This window comes from Dermacentor albipictus, unplaced genomic scaffold (genome assembly GCF_038994185.2).
Source record: "Dermacentor albipictus isolate Rhodes 1998 colony unplaced genomic scaffold, USDA_Dalb.pri_finalv2 scaffold_14, whole genome shotgun sequence".
NCBI lineage: Eukaryota > Metazoa > Arthropoda > Arachnida > Ixodida > Ixodidae > Dermacentor > Dermacentor albipictus.
This window is the reverse complement of record NW_027225568.1, coordinates 7,305,447-7,323,407: the sequence shown is the minus strand read 5'-3', so window position 1 is coordinate 7,323,407 and position 17,961 is coordinate 7,305,447. Positions and strand designations below refer to the sequence as shown.

The window sequence follows — 17,961 nt, the reverse complement described above, 5'->3', positions numbered from 1 at the left end:
CGGCAGTTGATGTTGAGCTATGGTCTAGTTTAAACCGCCGAGCGATGATCATATGTGGAATGACGAAGGCTGCAGTGGAGGCATATGGTGTGACAGAGCCATCGGTATACACGTGTACAGTATCTCCGTACATTGCAGAAATTCGCGACAAGGTGAGTTGCCTGAGGCCAATAAATGCAACGGATGACGTTTTAGTAATTCTAGGGATCTACAATGTAACGACAGGTTTAGACAGAACGGGGGTATTTTCGGAATACAGGCAGGAGAAAATCGTGACGGCAGAACACTCTGATGGCAGAACACTCTGATGGCGCGATATAGTCTTTGAAAAGCTAGAACATGGGTGGCTGGCAGGGAGCGATGACAGAGGATGGTGCCTGTGTCGGGTCAACACGCGAAGGTACATTCGAAGAGGCTCGCAGAGCAAGTATACCCCAACAGGACAAGCACGAGCTTCTACTATTGTTCCATTGGTTGACGTGCATTGTAAGAGGCCCAAACACGTGCGCTATGTTTGAGCTTGAATGCTCTCCAATGCGCGCACACTGCTAAGTCCAATGCTTGAGAGCGCCGGCATGCTGTACCGTACATTCCCTACGATTAGTGCTTGGGACAATTGGAGTAATGACGACTCCGAGGGGCCCCATCTCGTTCCTGCAACGACGCGAAGGACGTGAACAAAACTCTTTAGCTTTGACTTCAGTGCGGCGACGTGTCTTGACGAAGATAATCCCCGGTCTATGACTAAGCCAATTAAGGAATCTATGGTGTGTAACCGTAGGTATCGCGACTCCGTTAACGGTTATCTTATACCTGGTCATTTGTTTTCGCGTGAATGTAATCACGGAACATTTTTCTGTTGAGAGTTGGAGGCCTTGGCACCGCAGAAACTTAGTTTTGATTTTCACTACACGTTGAAGCATAGCACGCATTTGAGGACGGGTGGCTCCAGATGTCCATATGCATATGTCGACCGCATATGTGCTAATCTTCACCGTGCTAGGAAGTTCAGATGCAAGGCCAGTCAACGCAACATTAAAAAGAGTTGGAATGAGAACTCCCCCTTGTGGAACACCTCGATGTATATGGTAGTGTCCGGTGTCGCCATCACTTGTCGACATATACACCGTGCGGCCACTGAGGCCGCTAACAATCCATGTATATAGCCGGCCACCGACGTCTAAATCTTCCAGTGCATCAAGGATTGCATAATGGAGTACATTGTCGTATGCACCCTTAATATCCAAAAAACAGCTCTAACTAACCGACGGCGACTTCTTTCCCTCTCAACAGTGGATACCAAGTCGATAACACCGTCAATGCAAGAGCGACCTCTTCGAAATCCGTACATAAAATCAGGAAAGCAAATATTTCTCGCTAGAAACCATTCCAGCCTTGACAAGACCATTCTTTCCATTACTTTACCGACGCAACTGGCTAAGGCGATCAGTCTGTAAGAGGAAAGCTCGTTAGGGCACTTCCCCGGTTTAAGCAGCGCTACAACGCAACTTCATTTCCAACTATCTGGAACATTTGCTGTCTCCCACGTCGTATTATAATAAGATAGAAGAAGACGTCGTGATTCTGTGTCAATATGGCGGATTGCAGCGTACGTGATTCCGTATGGTCCTGGTACCGATGAACGTCGAGAAACCGATATCACAGCGTCAAGCTCTTGCATCGTAAACGGTACTTCGAGTCGCTCATCAGGTGACGGGGGCGCGATGGTGACAAGGGATTAAGTCACTGGATTAGATGCGCTCACAATGAGGTTACAGTAGTCCTCTACTACCTCCAATTCGCTCCGGCGTTGATGTAGAGCCGCCGCACGGAACGGGTGTCTTTGTTGTGGAGTTGCCCGGAGAGTTCGTATGACCCGCCAGATCTTAGACAGAGGCTGTCTTGGATCTAGGGATCCACAGAATGTCCTCCAACGCTGTCTGTCAAGCTTCTCCAGATGTCGAAGAACATGTCGTTGAGCTCGGCGACTGCTCGAAGGATCTAACGGTGACTTTGTTCTTCTGTATCGCCGTTCCGCGCGGAGACGAATTGTACGAAGGGCCTCATATTGTATGTTGACCGATGATCTGTGCCTCGGTATGCTGACTTCTCTGGTTTTGTCCCGCAGGGTAGAGGCAATAATGTCCTCTATTTCGGATGGAGATGTCATATTCTGTCAGGTGGTGTCGACAGAGGTCTTAAATAAAATCCAGTCTGTTTGACGAATGCAACGTGAGGCTGAACGGCGAAACGAGCTAAAGTGAACTTAAGAGGGGAGGTGTTCACTACCATGAGTCTCTAGATTCTTCGACCAGCATGCTGAAGACAGAAGGCTCCTTGATACAAACGTTAGGTCAAGACAAATGCTGTAAGACGTGCCACGAATAAATGTAGGAGACCCGTCATTGAGCACATTTAGTCCCTGAATACAATGAAGTCAAATATTTGCCACGAGGATTCATCGAAGTGCTATCCCACTGGGGATGCTGCGCGTTAAAGTCACCAATCGCAATATGAGGACCTTGCGATGCTTGCAGCAGAGACATCAGGTGCGAGCAATCGATCCTCGCTCTTGGGTGGATGCATCCTCCAATCTCTGTAACCGTGTGACATCTGTGTTTTGTGGTAAGGCATACGTAATCTTAGTAGTATGCGATGGGACATCATGTCTGAAATACACCAGACCGTGACGTATACAAACTAACACTTTGCTTGAGGTTTGGTCGTTACGAGATCACATCTGGACATATCAATAATTACGGAAAGAAGAATCCATATGAGGTTCACAGCTAACAATACTGCAAATTGGTACTTAAATATCCGCTGTCGAAAATCAGACAAACGACCCCGTAGACCTCGAGCATTCAGTTGCATAACAAGCGATTGACGCATCCGTTCTTCAAACATCAGTGCCATACTTGCTTAGCGAAGAACCACTAGGAGTGGTTCCAACACTTCAAGTAGCTGCACGGCGGCCTTGGCAGCCGGGGTATTTAGGCCGGAAAGAATCCTGCGCATGGAGCCGATCAAAATTTTCAACATTCTCGTGACGTCAATGTCATCCATCTTTTCATTTTCTTCAGTGCGTGTAGGAGCGGTGCATAAGGGCGTTCCTGCAGGCCTTGATGGTAACGAGGGCCACTGAGTCTCCGATGTTTTTTGGGCCGATGATGAGTCGCCTTGTACTTTCGCAACATACAAAGGCTTTGAGACATGTGCTTTTTCATTCCTGAGACGAGGAGGGGGTGGATGCTGCAACTTGAGCTGTCGTTCCTTCTACGCGAGGAGGACTGCGGTCCCGTTGATCTCGGTGTCGTGAACGGCGTCTGCGGTGGCGGATAGCCCTTGCCGCTTCCCTGTGCGTGGAATGATGTCTACCCACCTTCTTCAGAATACCCTGTTCCATCCTGATCTTTGGGCACTCTTTTGACGTTGCGTCGTGGGCACCAGAACAATTTGGACACTTCGTAGCAACGTTGAAATTGCTGTCTCTGTGAAATCCACCACATCGTTTGCATGTTACTGCACCCTTTGCAAACTGCACTAGCATGCCCAAGTTTCATACACTTGTGACATTGTAAAAGCCTCGGCATGAAAGACGTACCGGATGCCTCACATATCCGACCTTGACGTGTGTCCAAAACGGTCGTCCAAAATGGTCAAAGCTGAGCACAGGAGCCGACGACGATAGTAGTTTCGCCAGGTCAGTGTCTGTAATATCAATGTCCGCGCTGTAGATCGTCGCTTCCTGTCGTCGCCTCCTTGCCGTATGTGGGGAATGCGCGAACAGGGATGCTTCCCAACTGAGTGACGTTTTTCAGTGTCTCCAGTATTGTCGGTGTATTGACTTGCACCGAGAGGATGTTCTTTCGAGCGTTTATACGTATTTCTTATATTTGACCATGGGTAGTTCGTTCGAAATATTCAGACAGGCTCTGCCAGCTGTTCAGTGAGTTGAGGTTGTCTGTTGTTGTTGGTACGTATAGAATAGTGTATGACTGCTTGCCACTTGCCTTTTTCGTCGCCTGGCGATGGGTCGGGGATGTTCTTCGTATCTTTCTCTTCAGACATCGGCTTCACACCAAGGTAAAATCGCTGTCCGATCCCATATCATCAGTAGAGGAGCCATCAGATGACTCAATCAGGACCATGCTGGGGTCGAAGCGGTCACTCACGTCACCGGCATAACGAACTGGCCGTTCAGGACCCAATTGCTGGGCGCGGTTGGGGTCCCCCATTTCAGAGTACGACGTCCCCCAGTTTCTTTGTCACTGATTGCCGAGACCACAGAAAATAAAATAGAAAATGCAGTGTGCTCGAAATTAAAGCCGCTCGCTACGATCACTTCTTCTTCCTCCCCCCTTTACAAAGAATGACATCGCTACGCACCGTGAAGGGTCTGAAATTTCAATCCGAACGCTGTTTCTCCTTCTCGTGGCCGCTGCTATCAAAGCCAGACGGCGAGGTACTCGCGTCCCTGCGCCTTCGTTCTCGGGTCCGCAGTGTGGCGTTGATCGTGGTGACACGTGACTTCGAGAATTATATTCAAGGCACCATCTGTTATTTGCGTGTTCTGTTGCTTGAATTGACGAATTGAAGTTTAGAGAAATAATAAGACACACAAACGGAATGTCTGTATGTGTTTGTTTTACTTCGCACCGAAGGAAGAGAGATGTACTTCCGCTTCGTCTGCTTGTTCGCACGGTCGTGCAGTCAAGAGCGCAGGTATCGAAACTATGCCATTTTCTACCGTGTTGCAGCACGTGATCATGCTCTGCTATCCGCTTGTTCTGCCTCATTATTTGTGTAGCACTGAATTACACCTCCAGTCATGTGTCCTTCGCCACAGGGCCAACATCGTGCGCTGCGTGAAACCAGACAATCACGGATGGATGGATGGATGTTATGAGCGTCCCCTTTGGAACGGGCCGGTGGCTTGCGCCACCAAGCTCTTGCTACTATGCTGCCTAATATCCTACCTAGGTTAACCCATGAGAGAAAAAAAAACACACTATGAACTACCAGGTCCAAATTTTCTGATACCCTATTGCGAACTGTGCTTTTGCACGTCTCCGTCCTCTGTCGTTTCCCCACTTTTCCTCCACCAATCCTCCAATCGCCTCTTACTGATGTCTATTGCGGACCTGTTTGCTTTACCACTGCTCCCGCTGAACCCAAGGGCTTCAAGGAGGCCAGTGGTGCCTAAATCGACCGCTGCATAGATGTCTTCACATTCTAATAAAATATGCTCCGTCGTTTCCCTAGCTTTACCGCAGCAAGCACATGCTTCTTCTTCCTTCTTATATCTCGCTTTATACGTGCGTGTTCTAAGGCATCCCGATCTCGCTTCGAAAAGTAATGAGCTTCCCTTTGAGTTATCATAAATGGTTTCTTTCCTAATTTCATTTTTTCCCCTTAAGTAGTTACTCATGGCAGGTTTCTTTTCCATTGCCGCCACCCATGAGATTAATTCAGCCTCTCTGACTTTCTGCTTGACCTTCTTTGTTGCTGTGTTGCCCACCCCACAGGCCGCATACTTGCTGGTAAGCTTCCTAGTTCTTTTCCTCCACTGTGAATCAATGTTTTGCCTGTACAGATACCTGAACACTCTCCCAGCCCATTTACTTTCCTCCATATTCCTCAGCCGTTCTTCATACTCAATTTTACTGCGAGCTTCCCTCACTTCAAAACTAGTCCAGCCCATATCCCCTTGCACAGCTTCATTTGTAGTCTTCCCGTGAGCGCCCAATGCGAGGCGACCCACTGACCTTTGGTTCCCGTCGAGTCCTGATTGTACCCCTGATTTAAAGCAAACAACCGCATTTGCAAAAGTAAGTCCTGGAACCATTACCCCTTTCCACATACCTCGGAGGACCTCGTACCTATTGTATCCCCATAGCGCTCTGTGCTTCATTATGGCTGCATTTCTCTTCCCCTTGACTGTTATGGTTTTTTCCTGTGTTTCCATATATCCGTTGCCTTCGTTTATCCATATACAAAGGTATTTATATTCTGTTACCCGAGGTATTTCTTGGCCCTGTATCTCCACTGTCTGTTCACTGTTTTCATTGAATAAAATAACACCTGATTTTCTAACACTAAATTTCAAACCTAAATTGTTGCCTTCCTGTCCACAGATATTAGCCAGACGTTGCAAATCACTTTGCTTGTTTGCGAGCAACACAATGTCGTCCGCATAAAATAAACCTGGGAGTTGCTGCTCTATTACTGTACCTGCCTGTTTGTATGAGAGATTAAACCCGATATTACTTCCTTCTAGCGCCCTCTCCATCCTCACCATGTACATCATAAACAGCAGCGGGGATAAAGGGCACCCCTGCCTCAGTCCCTTGTTGATATGAACTTTCTCCGCGCTCCTCATCCCTTCCCATTCAACGCAAACAGTATTTTCTAGGTAAATCTCTCTCAAAAGCTGTATACAATCGTTACCTAAGCCTTCCCCTTCCAGAATATCCCACAAAATGCTGCGGTCTACGTTGTCGTATGCTCCTGTAATGTCCAAAAAGGCCACATACGACGGTCTGCTTTCTGCTTTTGATATTTCAATACACTGAGTAAGAACAAACAAGTTATCATCCAAACGCCTACCTATTCTAAAGCCATTCTGAAGCTCTCCCAAAATGTCATTATTTTCTGCCCATGCTTGAAGCTTTAATTTGATTGCCTGCATTGCTAGCCTGTATATTACCGATGTAATGGTCAACGGTCTATACGAGTGAATTCTGTCTTTCTCCCCCTTACCTTTATAAATTAAATTCATTCTACTTTGTCGCCAACTGTCTGGTATTCGTCTATCTTTTAAAGTTTTTTCAACTGCTTTCACGAGAGCTTCCTTACTTTTTGGTCCCAGTTCATTTATCAGCCTAACGGGAACCTCGTCTAGCCCTGTGGCTGTGCGCTTAGGAATTTTCTCTTCCGCTTTCTTCCAGTTTAAATTTGTAAGCACTAGCTCCTTTCCCCCTTGGGTCTCTTTCATGCTCTTTTTTTCTTCAAATACAACCTCGTCCTTGCCTTGGAAAGATTCGGCTGTTACTTTTTGGATGTAATTTATTGCTGCTTCTCCTTCCAGTCTGTTTTCATCTTCGTCTAGGATATGTTGTTGTATTGTTGTTGATTTCCTGCCTAATAATTTTATGTGATTCCAAAATATTCTAGGTGCGGCCTTCTTTTTCTCACGTATTTCTGACAACCAACTTTCACTTTCACCTTTTAATTTTGCTTGCACCAGTATTTGAACCATATACTTTTTCTCCCGGTATATTTCCCATTTACCGGTTACTTCATCCTGTGGCAACTGCGCCTTCTTTGCCTGCCTGTGCTCTCGAGATGCTTTCTGTCTTTCGGCGATCGCTTCTCGTATCTCCTTGTTCCACCAGCTTTTCGGTTTCTTTTTTCCTTTCCAATGAACGTGTTGTTTCTCTTTCCGTATTTCTGTCGTTACTACACTTAGAAGCTCACCATATTCCCACCCCTTACTTGGCGACTTGCCAATTTCTTCCTCCACTCTAGTGACTATATTTGCTATTTGTTCAGCGTTCAAATTTGGGCTGGCCATTTTGCTTTCGCTGCTCTCTTTCCCAACTACATATCCCATTTTCAAAATGATGCGTTTATGGTCACTGCCTATGCTGCTAAACCCTTCCTCATCGATGACCATTTCTCTCAACTTATCATGAATTCCTTCTGTCATCAGACAGTAATCAATGGTCGATTGCCGGTTTCCCACTTCCCACGTGATCTGTCCTTCCCACTTAGGCCCTGTATTCATGATCACGAGGTTATGTTGCTCGCAAAGGTCTAGCATTGACTTCCCGTTATTGTCGGTATAGCCATCTAAATCCTGTATGTGGGCATTCATGTCACCTAATAGGACTATCTCAGCACCATTCCCGAAACCCCTAATATCAGCGCCTATGCATTCCACTAACTCTTTATTCTTCTCTGTGCAATTTATTCCGGTCCACAAATACGTAACTCCAAGCCAAGTTTCTTTCCCACTCATTGTACCTGATAACCAAAGATGCTCTTGACATTGTGAATTTACTCTTTTCCATTTGGCTCCCTGATGGATGAGCATTCCGACTCCCCCTCCCTTTCTTTCCGACTTAGTTCTGTTGCACCCTTCCCATACATAATTCTCAATAACTGGCGGCTCTTCTGAGTCTCTAAGGTGCGTTTCTGTAACCGCATACACCCCTATTTGTTCTCTATGTAACTGCTCCTCAATCTCTGCCCACTTTTCCTTTCTTCTGCCGCCCTGCATGTTTATGTAGCCTATTGCATGGCGAGCTCTTGATCTTGCTTTCCTCCTTTTTCTCTTATCGACGGCGATGCTCTTCTGCTGTTCCCCTAGGGGACCTGCTTTATTACTACCTACTCTGACCTCCCGAGCGCCCGCGGGCCCCCTAAAAAAGCAACAGCGCGACCCCCAAGTCGGCAGCCCACTTCTCGTGCTAGCCTGTAATTGAAGTGGATCCCATCTCGTTTAAAACCACCACAACTTCTCACTTCCCTGTTTACTTCGACAACCTCGAAGCCTTTCTCTCGGCTCATTTTCCATATTGCCTCATTGGCAGCCATTACGGCTCTTTGTACGTGACTGTCACGCACAGGCACCTCCGGCACCGTGCACACCACGATCTGCACCTGAGGGGATAGCTCGCGCAAGTCGTCCACCCCCTTCGCCAAGCGCTGGGCTAGTCCTGGCCCTTTCCTGTTCAGGACGTCATTTAGCCCACCTGCTACTACGACAAGGTTGCGCACGTGGGCATTTTCCGTGAGCTTTTCTTTTGCTCGCTCCATGACAGAACCCAGTGTCTGCCCTGGAAATGTCCCTACCGCCACTCTTTTGTCGCCTTTCACCCTCTCCACAATTGCTTTTGAGCACCCAGCCATGCTTGAGTCGCCAGTGATAATCACCCTTTCACTCTCTGCTACCTCTCCCTGCTTCCCGGCTTCCTGTGGCTGCAGCGTCGCCTCCCGCGGGGCGTGTTGCGCTGCTTCGCTATAACTACGCCGATTCACCGGCGGCGAGCTGACTACCGCTTGCCCTTCCACCCTGCCCCCGACTTCGCATGTAGGGTCTACCTTACTTTCTGTGCTTTTGCCCCCGGCTTGGTGTCCCGACCCATCATTCTCCGCTGCGCGCGTCTCAAGCGCATCGAGACGCCTATGCAGTTCTGCTCTCCTTTCCTTCTCTTCTCCAAGCTCGGCCACGGTTCTTACTAATTGCGCGGCCTGCACCGCTTCCACCTTGACCAACTCGGCGACTTTCGCCTGCAAAGCTAACCGCCTCTCCCGCTCCTCCTTCAGGTCTGCTTTCAGCTCCTCGAACTTGGCTGTCCAATTTCCTTCCAGTTTTTGGACTGCTTCCCTTCACAACAGCTTGTGCGCAGCGCCCCCCCCCCTCCAAAAGAAAGAAAGAAAGAAAGAAAGAAAGAGAGGAAAAAAAAGGCGGGGTCCGTGACTTATACATCACGCGATCCTCGAGGTCCGGTATAGGAGAACGCTGGGAAGCAATTTTGCTTGTGGAGGTTAAAGGGGGCGAGTGGAGAGACTGTCTCGCCATGCAGTGGAACTCACCTCCTGATTAATCACGCGTTCGCGGCACTGAAATATTTCCGTCCCGGCTATTATTGAGCCAATTTGAAAAAAAATTTGCGACCGAACGCTCCCTAAAGGACACGGAACAAAATGATAGAAAGTTGGGCAAGTTGGTACGGTAACATGGTCTTGAATTGTAGCGCGAAGTGACACACAGACTTGGAGAAGACAGGACGAGCGCTAACTCTCAACCAATATAAATAGAAAGACACGTAACAACTTTCAGCGGATAACTAAATTTTGCCATGGGGTCTGGTGAGGGCTCTTTTAGCAGTAGATCACGAAGGTTGTGGTTAGGCAAACCCCAATGTAACTTTTGAAATTGCGCTCATGACCATATTGCCAGGGATGTCAACTGTCGAGCCTTTTGCAGAACGTCTCATCTATACGGAGCTTTGGTTTTGGTCACCTTAACGAACTGCGTGTGTATTTTGAGGCCATATATGAAACCTCTGGCACGCGCAAGCGCTTTGCAGGTTAAGCAAGCAGTCATGTGGGCGGTGTGCTTGACCTGCGGCGCGGTGTGCATCCTGTCGCGCCACCACTGGAACGGCGGCTTCACCTCTACGGGGGACTGGATCGACGTGGTCTTCTCCTTCGTCGACCGCCTTCTCTGGTCAAGCTTCCTGGCATGCCTGGTGTTTGCATGCGCCAACCGGAAAGCAGGTACACTGCTCAGGCATCAATGTAATAGTGCCTAAATCACCCGATCCCACTGGCCTGTACTTGGCTGTAGGTTGGGAACGCTACAAAGAGGCTCTGTTCTATAGATTGATTGCAACGATCGCCGATTTATTAGCTACACACAGGCACCGGAGAAGAAAAGGAATGCGGCAGCTGCATTGTGCTGGCAATCTATACATCCCGACAGAAAAGAAGAAGAAAAAGAAAAACAACCACGCAGCGCTGTCGCAGCTACAGATGGCATTGGCTAGTTGAGGAGCTTGTTCACAAAATGTTCTTATGTATTTTTTATTTTCATTTTATTGTACCCTCAATACCGAAGTATTACAGAGGGGAGTGGGTAATAAAACATCCACAAGTAAATAAGGAAGCAGCAAGATATGTTTAGTTATAACAGCAAAATGGATTAGGTTATTGTTCCGGGAGTGATGATGTCTGATAAGGCCGAACGAAATTTTGGGTTGTCCTTGATTGCGACAACTGCGCCGGGAAGGTGGTTCCATTCCTGAGAGGTCCTGGGAATAAATGATTCGTTACAGGTTCTGGTGCGGCACTGAACGATTCGAACCTTATGGCTATGATCAATGCGAGAGGAAATGTAGGTAGGAGGTGATATAAGATTATCGCGTAGGTAGGAATTGTGGAAATTTAGTTTATGAAATAAAGCAAGGCCAACGCACTTACGCCGGGCTGAGAGAGGAGCAAGCCGCAAAGAGTTCACGGCAGTTACGCTTGATGTGCGGCTCTAATTGCTATGAATTAAAACGCGCGGCATTGTTTTGGATTAATAAATTGATTGAATAAGGGTTTCGAGGTGCGGGTCCGAGATGGATAAGGCGTACTCCATTTTAGTCCTAATAGGCGTTTTGTATAGGATTAATTTTAATGATGTAGGAGCAGAAGAAAAATTTCGGGAAAGATAACCTAGCATGCGATTAGTATTGTAAATTAAGTTGTCGATGTGCAGCGACCAGTGAAGTGGCGAGGTTATGTGGACGCCTAGCTATTTATAGGAGGTTACGACCTCTAGGGGAGTATCACTAAGGTAATAGTTCGGCGGAGAAATATTGCTGCGAGTTACACGCATACCTTTAGATTCAGTTACGTTAAGTTGCATTAACCATACGTCACACCAGTTAGAGATAGCGTTTATATCGTCTAGTAAGAATTTGTTATCAGATTTGTCCAAGATTTCACGGACGATAACACAGTCATCTACAAAAAGGTAAATACTAGAACAAACTTCATTGGGTAAATCGTTAATGTAAATAAAAAAAGAAGAGGGCCTATAACTGATCCTTGGGGCGCACCAGAGTCTACAGGATTAGATGGGGACATATGATTGTTTGACTCAACATACTGCGACCGATTAAGGAGAAACTGCTCAAGCCATGCAAACAGGTTAGGATGAAGATTAAGTATTTTTAATTTTAAATAGAAGCAATTTATGAAACACTTTTTCGAAGGCCTTGGCGAAATCAAAGAAAGACAGTCTGCGAATGAACCTTTGTTGAGAATAAGATGAAGGCTGTGAGTAAAAGAAAGAAGTTGAGTTGCACGAGACATATTCTTTCGGAAACCATGTTGTGCTTTTGTGAAAAATGAATTATTGTCTAAGTGCTTTGCTATATGTGAGTACAAAATGTCTTCAAGAAAATTGCAAGGAATACTGGTGAGGGAAATGGGGCGGTAGTTGAGGGGCGAATGTTTGCTACTGGACTTATGAAGTGGGACCACCTTCCCGACCTTCCAATCTGCAGGTAGCTGATGGGTATCTAAGCATTGCTGAGAAATTTTCGAAGGCAGAACAGATCAATAAACAACAATAATTTTCAGAAATTTTTTCTTAATTTTCTAGGGTTGTTGGTAACAGCAAATACTAGCCAATGCTGATGCTGGACATGAGATTACCGAATTCGGCAGGCAAAGGGCACTACTAACTTGTGAATTCGTTCCCAAAACTCACTCGAACTTTTGCAAAGTAGTGAAAGCTAAAATTAATTATATACCATACACGATCTGTACTTGATTAGTGTGGCCGATTGCTTACGAGCATCAGCTTAGCCCCCCCCCCTCAGCTACCACAACACAGCACAGATTTTCTGAGACAGGACCTGCGAGCACAATGAGGCTGAATATAACAGTAATGAGGCCGAATATAGCAATAGCATCCGCAGGAAGAGTGCTACCTAAGTCTGGCCATGATGGGAAACTTAGAAAAGATACGAAATAAATATTTGAGTATTGCATATTCTGTGGCGTGCCTGTTGCTTAAGCTGTCACGCATAAAATTGTGTAGAGTATCCAAGTCCTAGCATTGTTTGTCGCTTTCAATAGGCTGCATACTTACCGCATTTACTCGAATCTAGGCTGGCCCCGATTCTAAGTAGACTCTTCGAAGTCCGAAGCCGGAAAAAAAATGTTACCTCGAATGTAGGCCGAACAAAAAAAGAAAAAAGCAAGGACAGACCTCAGAAAATGAAAATAGTATTTATTGAATATGAACATGCCGAGCTCATTCTACGTTGCTGTCTTCCTTATTGCGGTCATCTCATGGCCGGCGCACGCAAAAAGTGTCTTCTGTTGCTCCCTCCAACGACGGACATTTTTCTCATCGATGCCGAAGTCCCACCCAACTTGATCGTTTAATGATGCCTCTGCGGCTAGCACAACTTTTTGCTTAAGAGTGGCAGCATAGTGGCGTTGCCGGTTTGGTGCCATTATGATAACGCCACACCACACGACGATACGACACAGACCAAAATGGCGACGTCGCCTGTGTACTTCAGTTGGCTACTGGCGCGGCTAGTAGCAGCTGCAGTACTGACTTTTCTAGATCATGCTATCTGTGCGCAATATTTATCAATATCAATTACTAACTGGCGAGTTTTTAAGAATACTCAGACCTAATCCGATGCCGGAGTTTGGTATATGAATATTTAAAGGATACTATCGGCCTAGATTCGAATAAATACGGCATTGATCAGCGCGAATACAACGGAACACCCAGAGTTAGGGCTCAGGATGAGCGCTGTTCTAACTCTGTGTCTTCCTTTGTTTTCGCGCTGAGTAATAATTATGCATCCTTTCCAACTCGTTCATCTTTCTACCTTACTTCAACAAACTATAGACATGTAATAAGAGTTACATTTCAGTAGTCATTTGACATCTGACTTTGGGACCTTCGTCTGCATATTTTTGTATCTAACAGATGTTATCATGCGTGAAGAATAAACTTAAACTAAACTCAACAAACAGCGTCGCAAATCCGGATACATTCGTGTTCGCAAGCTTATGCCGGAGGTGAAAGCAACGAAGGGAGAAGGAAAGGCTGAGTCGTCCACTTATATTGCACGCTGGAAGCAGCTATATCGTCAATTTCATGCACAGTATGCGCAGGTGTTGAAGTCACAAATATTTGCATTCATTAGGACTCGTTCGTAATTTTCCTGCTGACAGGGCTAATTTAATGTTCGGTGCCATGATTGACCGGCAATTATTATCATGAGTAAATATAGCGGGCAAATTAGATAGCGAATGCGGCTAGAGAGTCGGATCCGCCAAGACTTTTGTAAAGAAAAACGACACCGGCCAGTCGCCTTCATTGAATATACGATCGCTACCTCTAGCGACTAGCATCTGTTCGTTGAAACTACTCTGGCGTGCAAACATGGGCCCTTGGGTGGCATTCACAAAACATTTCATACAAGTCAGTATAATAGGAAGCGTGTTAGCGAGCATAACCTAGGCGAAAGTGGTCAGCCAATGATGGAGTTCTCACGAACAAGCTCTTGCCATCCCTCACCATGGGGCCACATATACAAAGCTTTTGGTTCATGGGTGCTATTCGCCTTCGCTAATAACATGTACAGTGGTGAGCAGCCTTGTCTAGAGTGCGCCGACGGTGCTCTGCGGAGCAAGTCAGCGCCACCTAACGTTGCGCTCTGGGTTTGAGTTAAGCGTCCCGCGCGCATGCGCGGCAGAAACAGAGGCATGCCTGCTCATCGCTTCCTTGTCCAGCCACCGCCGTGAGAGTTCGTTCCGTGCCGCCAGGAACGCGCTGCCTGAAATTGTGACGCTGTGACGGCGGCGAGGGCGTCGCCATACCGCCGTGTTTCACGAGTGTAACGAGGCGGCCAGGCAAGCAAGCGCGAGTGGTAGCAGATCACCGCGCATTTCTGCACAGGCACCACTCGCCGCGGCCATAATGTCTTTCGGCGTGTATCTGCACTGCGTATTTAGCTAAGGGCGACAGCCGAGGAAAATAGGCGACGAAAATAGCCACCAAACAACCATATAGGCCCAATTATCGCACTCTTAGCCTGGTCTGCGCCTGAAACGCGCGATCTCCCGCTATCACTTGAACGTGCTTCAGAAACGCGCGATCACTCGATATCACTTGCACATGGTTGCCTAGCCGCCCCGTGATTCGCGCGAAACGCGTTGGTTTCCCGGCCGCTGTTACATATCATTCAGCGCGGCCCTGGCGGACTGAAGCGCAAGCACTGAGGCCGAGAACCCACGAGCAGGCAACGCTTTATTTTGGCCGCGCATGCGCACGAGACGCATAGCTCAAACCCAGAGCGTAACGTTAGGTGGCGCTGACTTGCTCCGCAGAGCACCATCACCGCGCTCTAGACAAGGCTGCTCACCACTGTACACAAAAAGGATTGGCAGTATTTCTTTCAAGAACAGTTCAAGCGTAAGTACTTTTTGTTGTTGTTGTTGTGAATACAGGCCCTCACAAAGAATTTTGCTTTGTATGCTAGGGCAGTTGACAACAGGCCTGACAGCGAACATAATATTAGGAGGCGCTCAGGCCAATCACAAAAAGTTGTTCTGAACAATAAAGCATCTGTGAATTTGTTCCTGGACTTATGGGGATGTGGTGAGATGGGCGAGCCGTAAGATGTCAGTGGTAGAAATATTGTGATGATCCCACTCCTCTTGTCAGGTGAAACGACAAAGATTCGTACGTCGTCTTGGCCATTTGCCACTCTCCTTCGCTAATAATATATCCAACTTCAGGATTGTTGGGAATATGCTCTTACAAGCAGATCCATCGCATGTGCTTTCGGTGAATAGGGGTCCTATTTTGTTTCGTTCGTTAGTATCGGCCTGCAAACACCGCTTCGCCTGCGCCACCACCATAATCAGTTAATCCAGAACGGTGCGTGATGACAATGAAACACTATTGAGCGAAAAACAACCATTGCGACGCAAGAGCTTGGAATGTTATCAAATATACACATGTTTAAGCCAAGCAGTAAGCAAAATAAGGCCGGGTGAGGCACCTGCATCAAAGCGCGCAGCCTAAAGGGCCAAACTACATCTCACCGCAGGGGTCACTGCCTACAAGTTTTAAAGAAACACTGAAAACATAACAGCAGTGCAGCAGGCTAACTGTGAAAGTGGAGGTACGCTGAATGTAGTGATTTTTCGCGCCATTCAGCAATTGCATCTGGCACCACTAAGCTTAAAAAAAATGTTTCTTACGCAGGATTCCTAGGCTGTTTCCTGTCCTGGCGTCCCTTCGTCCCCCTGAGCCGGCTCTCTTTCGGCGTCTACCTGGTGCACATGCCGCTCCTGATCACTGGATACGCACTTACCAGGGAGAGGGTCTACTACTCTTTCCTCGGAGTGGTGAGCATGCATCATATCATGGCGTAGACGGATTGCAGACACTTCGGCGCTAGAAGGAAACTGCAGAGCCGAAAGAACACGCAATTTACGAGCAGAATCAATGGTTAACAAAACGAGGGCCCAAATAACGTAACGATACTATTTTACTTGTATTCCTTTTTTGGCTCTTCATCAGCGGTCTGAGCGGCACTCCGCCTACATTATGGTAGGGTGAGTGCTGCTCAGGCCACTGATGAAGAGCAATAAAGAATAGGAGTGGAATATAGTCAGTAATATCCCAGCCAAGATGCATGCAGCCTATGTGAGCAGGAGCCCCCGGTATTTAGGAAGCTGCCTAACGTATTCGTGTGCGGCCCAACACCGAGCACGGCGAATACGGTTGAAAGCGACTATAACGCGAAGCGCTGATCGATATTCTGCTTAGTCTTCGGGCCATTTGTGCCAAACAGAACCTGCAATGACCAATTTTCACTCTTGTAAATGGCCTACTAATGGGCAAAGTTTGTAAACAGGGATAAGGTGCCTTAGACAGGCTGGCCAACGTTTCGATAGGAGGACCTATCTTCTTCAAAGGCAGCCTCGTCATCCTCGGCGTGTTAGTTTTAAAGGTTTAGTGCAGTGACGTCACGTGCGGGTGTTGTCGCTGGCGGCTGGTTTTAAAGAGAGAGATTACCAGAGGAAACAAGCGCTGTCGTACGACGTCTGTGAGCTCCATTCTCAAGACGAGGGGACAAGAGCGTGAGAGCGCGGGGAGAAAAGGAAAGAAATAGAAGCAGAAAAAAAGGAAAAAAAGGGAAAAAAGAGGGTGGGGGAAGCCAGGGTGGCACCAAAACAGACAAAAAAAAGAGGGGGGGGGGAGAGTGAAAGTTTTAAGAAATACGGGGGCTTGGGAGCGTGTTGGAGATGCGAAAGGTTAGGAGAGGTATTCAAGGGGAGTCGTTGGCGGCATGTTTTTGAGGCATTAGAACGGCTGGTAAAGCGGTCAGTACGCGAGTAACACAAAAGACAAGAAAAAAGAGAAAACCCAGACACACACACACACACACAAAAAAAAAACATGAGTTGAAAGCGACTTGAGTAGCAGAGTAGCAATAGGTCGAGTAATGTTGAAATTGTTAAGATGGCGATGAGGAGTCTGCGGTGCAATGTATGGGGTGACTGAAAGGCAGCGGCATGGTTTTTCAAGGGGCACTGCCCCACGCGCTCAACATAGGTGTCGTTACGGTGGTATCCAGAAATGGGGATACTCTGGGTTGAGGCGCCGGAAAAGGCATACTGACTTCGGAACGTGCTGCCGAAGTTGTTTCAAGAAAAAAAAAATAGATAAAAAAAAGGGGGGAGGAAGGGAAGGGAGAGGGGGAGGGGGGGGCCCGAAGCAGGTATAACAAAGAGGAGGGTGACGCGCGCAGAAGCGGGCGGGGGCAAGTGTACATGGAAGAAGGGGATCGTACAGTTGGTATAGACGTAAAAACCTGAAAGAGGACATTAAATTGAGTAGTAGGCAGGAAAACAAATTTTTCGAAATGGAAGAGTAGGTGAGGTTAAGAATTAAAGTTGGCTGGTGGCCTAATGTGTTTTGTGTATTGGTTGATGATATGAGAGTTTCAGCTTTAAGTTACAGCTGTTAAAGATTCTAAGTGGCCGCGTGTCAAATTAATTCCTGTCGGGTGTAGGCAATTAAACTTGTGTAGGAGGTATGATTCCGTATACTTCCTTTGGCGAGGGGAACGGAAATTGTTTGTAGTATGTAGAGCCTTGCTTTGTCAAACATATGACCATGTTCGTTAAAGTGGCTGGCTACTGTTCTGGGTAAATTGTGTTTTGTGTCCGCGCGGTGACCATTGAGTCTTGTATTAATTTGTTGTCCAGTCTCACCTATGTATTGTTTGCTACAAGCGGCGCATTCTAGACAGTAGACTACGTTGCTTGATGTGCAGGTGAAAGCCGAAGTTACCTTGTGTGTGTAATTCGATGCTGTACTTTTTACTGTGGTAGTAGATTGAATGTGTT

At 47.1% G+C, this 17,961-nt stretch overlaps 1 protein-coding gene across 1 annotated transcript in view; it reads left to right on the top strand.

Moving 5' to 3' along the window:
- The window catches only part of LOC139051798 (nose resistant to fluoxetine protein 6-like), a 76,010-nt gene that overhangs the window by 45,651 nt on the left and 12,398 nt on the right, over positions 1 to 17,961 (top strand). Inside the window, exons 15-16 of the mRNA XM_070528788.1 lie at positions 10,101 to 10,290; positions 15,809 to 15,951. Coding sequence (XP_070384889.1) covers positions 10,101 to 10,290; positions 15,809 to 15,951 — 333 coding nt within the window. The remainder of the gene's footprint in view (positions 1 to 10,100; positions 10,291 to 15,808; positions 15,952 to 17,961) is intronic.